Below are 4,906 nucleotides of genomic sequence, written 5' to 3'. Positions count from 1 at the left end.
TTGGGATATTGTGAATGGTTAAAACAGGCTACAGAGTGTGAATGGGTGAAGCAGGCTAGTGTGATATTGTGAATGTGAAAACAGTGCTACTGTGAAACTGTGAATGGTTAAAACAGCGCTACAGATTGTGAAGGGTAAAGCAGGCTACTGCAATAATGTCAGAATATCACAGTGCTACTGTGATATTGTGATTGGCCAAAACAGTGCCACTGCAAAGCAGTAGGGAAAAGAAGCCTGTGTCCAAAAGCACCGGACTGCGAATGGGGAAAAAGAGGGAAGGCGGGGAGGGGTGGCCCCACCCCTTGACCATCACTGCCAGTTCACAGAAACACCCCTGGGAATGCCCTGAATGTAATGCAGGGGGTGGGGCACACTGCAGCAGAACTGCACGGGAGCTGTGTTTAAGGGGGAAAAAAGCACTAAAACGACTTTGCAAACACGCGCTGTTTCCAGAGGGAAGCTGTGGAGTTGTTGCAGATTGGTGACAATGTCTTCTGTTATGAACAACCCTGATGTGTTCTCGCTCTGCACTAAATCAGCTGTGTAGATTGGGTCTAGGCTGTGTTGAACCTGCACGTAAGAGTGATCATGGTGCCTGCATCTTGGACAAAATCTACACGCTGGCAAGAGTGGCTTCAGCACAGCATCTCTGCATCAAATGCTATCCTTTCTTGGGCACTGATGGACAATGAGCCAGAAAGATGGAAGGCCTCTCACACAACTGCTTGCCGAAACATTATTTTCTTTGGCCATCTCATTTTTAAAAGATTTCAAAACTGTCCCTCATCTTCTTTCTCTAGACAAAGACCAAACACCTTGCAATAGAGTCAGTACAGCAGCCAGCCTGCATGGCATTCTCTGTTCTCCAGACACTCCCCAACTGCTATCCTGTACCCATTTACATGGGACTAAACTCCATTGATGTAAATGGAGTACACATGTATAGCATCACACTGTAAGAAACCAACTGCCAAACCTGACATGTAACAAACTGCTTCATCCTATTTTAATTTCAATTTGTCTTATTCTAAACACCTATTTCTGTAGAAGTTTTGCAAGACTCATTTTTCTCTCTCAAGTAATTATGGCTTTATCCAGCCAAAGTTAACCACCTTTAAGTCCCATTGATTTTGGTGAGATAATTTAGGCTGCAACTATGCTCATTAACTGGAAAGTAAGTGGGACTTACTCCTGTGTAAACATAAATAGGATTAAGCAGTTAAGCACCTTAATTTTACCACTGGAATCAATGAGATTAACATGTATAAGTTTGGCTGCTTTTTGAATTTCATTTTCCCAAAGGTCCAGCTGCTACAGGAGAAAAAGTGGCCTAACACTAATGAAAGTATGATTATTTTATTTTGATACATGGGAAGCATAACTATGAATAACAGCTGAAGACTAAGGAAAAGGAGATGGAGATCACTTCTTTCATATACCAAAAATCATATCTTGTAAAACATCTGAAAGTGCAGCAACAAGAACTGCAAATGTAATTTTCCATGGTAGCTGATCCTTAAAAAAAAAAATCATTAATTTCTGCACCGTATCATCACGCTGGACAAACTAAGGTAATACACTCCCCTCTTCTTTGATTTCCCTTTCATTGCAAAATGACTGTAAATCATCCTAAGACAATAAGAACCAAATTAATCATTTCGACAACTGAACACTCTCTTCAAGGCATCCTTTACCTCTTTGTTTCTCAAGCTGTAGATTAATGGGTTCAGCATTGGGACCACCAGGGTATAGAACACAGCTGAGATCTTCTCCTGGTCCTGTGAGTACATGGAACTGGGCAGCAAGTGACTTAAGCTTACTGGCCCATAGAACAAGGTGACAACTGTCAGGTGGGAGGCACAGGTGGAGAAGGCTTTGTATCTGCCCTCAGAGGAGTGGATCTTTATGATGGAGGACAGAATACACAGGTAGGAGATTATAATGATCAGGAGTGTAGAAAGAGCAATTACCCCAGAGAAGGTCACCAAGAAAAGCTCATTAACATGGATATCAGAGCATGCAACACTCAACATAGCCGGTGTATCACAAAAAAAGTGGTTGATTATACTGGGGGCACAGAATGACAGTCTCAGTAAACCGGATGTTTGCGTGAGTGAGTTCAGTAGCCCACCAAAGTACGGCCCTGCTACTAGGTGAATGCAGACCCTTTTGGTCATGATAGCAGTGTAGAGCAGTGGATTACAAATGGCCACATAACGGTCATATGCCATTGCGGCTAGCAGGAAGCCTTCAGTGGACACAAACACTACAAAGAAGCAATGCTGGGTGATGCATCCAGTGTAAGAAATGGTTTTAGATTGGGCTAAGCTCATCAACAGCCTTGGGGCAAAGATGGAAGAATAGCAGAGATCTACCACTGACAGATGGCTGAGGAAGAAGTACATAGGGGTATGGAGTTGGGGACTGATCCTGATCAGTACAATCATCCCCATATTCCCAGCCACTGTCAGAAGATAGATCAGCAGGAATATCACAAAGAGAGGGGCTTGAAGCTCCAGCCGGTCTGTTAGTCCAAGAAGGATGAATTCGGTTGCCATAGTGTAATTGTGCACAGCCATTTAGTTGTGATGACATGATACTGCACCTGCGGAAACAAAATGAAAGGGTGTGTGGGTCATTCAATTGGACATATCAAATTGGCACCACAGTATCTTAGAATGCTCAAAGGAGGCATCCTGGGTTGCAGCCGATGCTAGTCCTACTTAGAGTAGATACATTGAAATGAATGGGACTTCATCTAGACTAACAGAGGATACACAACCCTCTATGAGGACAACACTGTAAAACAGCCAGCAGGGTGGCTTATATCCAAGTAGAGGAAAGAACTGAGTCAAATTTTCAAGTCTGATAGACAGTTTCTGAGGGCTCCAGTTTTGTGAGAGGCAGCTTTACCTGAATATCTTTGCATACCGCCAGCCAGTCTGGTATGGGTAGAAGGTGATATCCAACAGTGGATGAGTGGAAGACATGGATTTTTTTCTTCCCCTCCTCCTCCTTGCAGCCCCCTGTGGCCACCTGGAAAGCCTTTCCAGAGGACTGGGAAAACCTACTGAACATGGTGGGCTCTTAGGGGGCTTCAGTGGGAGAGGGGAGTTGGCCAAAACTGAGAAGAGGAACCTTGCACTACTTGTGCAAAGTTCCAATTTCAGCTACTCCCCCCTTCCCACTTTTGCAGCAGGAAGGGGGGAAAAGATTTGTCAGGTGAATGACTCACACAATGTGGGATATCATCCAGACAGTTTTTCAAGTGAAAGTTGGGGTGTCTGTGGAGAACTGGGGCCATCACTACATTTCCAATAGTTCCTGGGGGGAAAAATGTAGACCACCAGAAAGTCTTTAAATGCAGTGGCTCATAATATTGTTACCAACTTAAGCCCAAACATGGAATAAAATATTAATTATTACCTCCAGTCTTTGTGGATTATGCAACCTCAGAGGAGATATGATTGTGAACTTTCTCAGCTCCTTTTGGATGCATGTCCTTTACTGTAGATTTCTCTAGGACATTATTGGGGCAGCTTTTTCTTCCTGATTTACAGACCTGTTATATAACAGACTCAAGGGTGGAGGCACATGTTGTGTTATGCGTTAATTTCCATATTAATGAGAAGGAATTAAATTATATGACTGTTCCAATCTGAGTGCATTTCTATTTCCTCCCATCTAAAGTGTGTGCAGATATTTGTGCAGATATGTGTGCAGAGAACTGTGTGCAGAGAACTATGTGCAGCACTTCAGGCTGTGTGCTTGGACAACATGGATTTACTTCCCATGCTGAAGCACTGTGATCCTATATGCATCAAACAGCATCTGATCTGCTGCAGTCCATGACATTTGGAGGGCACCAGGTTGGGGAAGCCTGATTGATTGGAGAGATCCTGTCTTTCAGCCTAATTTCCTCATCTGGTTAATGTATATAATTGTGATCTGCCTCACAGAGATAGTAAACAGATATAGAATTTAAAACACGTCATATTCTAAAAGGAATAAAACAGCAACAACAATATTTCTACTTTTTAAAAGTGTCCTTCTTTAATAACGTAAGAACAAAAGAAGAGCCTTGCTGGATCAGACCAAGGGTCCATCCAGTCCGGCATTCTGTTCACACAGTGACCAGCCTGCTGTCAACCAGGAGCCCACAATCAGGACCCGAGTGTAACAGTGCCCTCCCGCCCATGTTCCCCAGCAGCTGGTGTACACAGGCTCACTGCCACTGATACTGGAGGTAGCATGTGGCCATCAGAACTAGTAGCCATTGATAGCCTTCTCCTCCAGGAATTTGTCCAATCCCCTTTTTAAGCCATCCAAATTAGTGGCCATCTCTACATCTTGTGGAAGTGAATTCCATAGTTTAACTGTTGATTGACTTATTTACAATTCCGTACCGTCCAATAGCCAAAACTCTCTGGAAGGCTCACAAAATAAAAAACTTAAAATGCAACATGATAATACATATTATTAAACACTTGTAATGGTTTAAAACAGAATAAAACCAAAGTGATGCACTGCGTGAAAAAGCACTTCCTTTTATCTGTCCTGAATCTCCCACCAATCAGATTCATAGGATGACCCTGGGTTCTAGTATGATGGGAGAGGGAGAAAAAAGCCCCTCCCTATCCACTTCTCCATGCCTTTGTTTTCTGTCTCCTGAACTGGTGTATCAAATTTCCGTGGGACAGAGCTGTACATTATGAGGCCAGCACAGGGTGTCCAACCACTGTCTTCCTTGTATCAGATGTGGGAGAAACTTGCAGGGAGAAATTGGCAGGAGGTGGATGTGAGAACAGTGATTTTTAATGTGCCCCTCCAGTGATTTTTAATGTAACCCCAGTTGGGCTACAGGACTGGAAATTACTCCAATGGGAGTGGGGGACACCTGAGGGAC

General features: G+C 43.5%; 1 protein-coding gene across 1 annotated transcript; it reads right to left on the bottom strand.

Moving 5' to 3' along the window:
• Nucleotides 1–1,649: 1,649 nt before the first annotated feature.
• Nucleotides 1,650–2,579, bottom strand: LOC146358098 (olfactory receptor 5J3-like). The gene has a single exon (XM_084829121.1). The coding sequence runs from the start codon at nt 2,577–2,579 to the stop codon at nt 1,650–1,652; it is 930 nt and encodes a 309-aa protein (XP_084685247.1).
• Between the last annotated feature and the right edge of the window lie 2,327 nt (nt 2,580–4,906).

Source organism: Heloderma suspectum, chromosome 1, assembly GCF_057233095.1.
Source record: "Heloderma suspectum isolate Gila_16-S chromosome 1, 16-S_ref, whole genome shotgun sequence".
Taxonomy (NCBI): Eukaryota; Metazoa; Chordata; class Lepidosauria; order Squamata; family Helodermatidae; genus Heloderma; species Heloderma suspectum.
The sequence above is the reverse complement of the archived record's forward strand: the minus strand, read 5'-3'. Positions and strand labels throughout refer to the sequence as shown.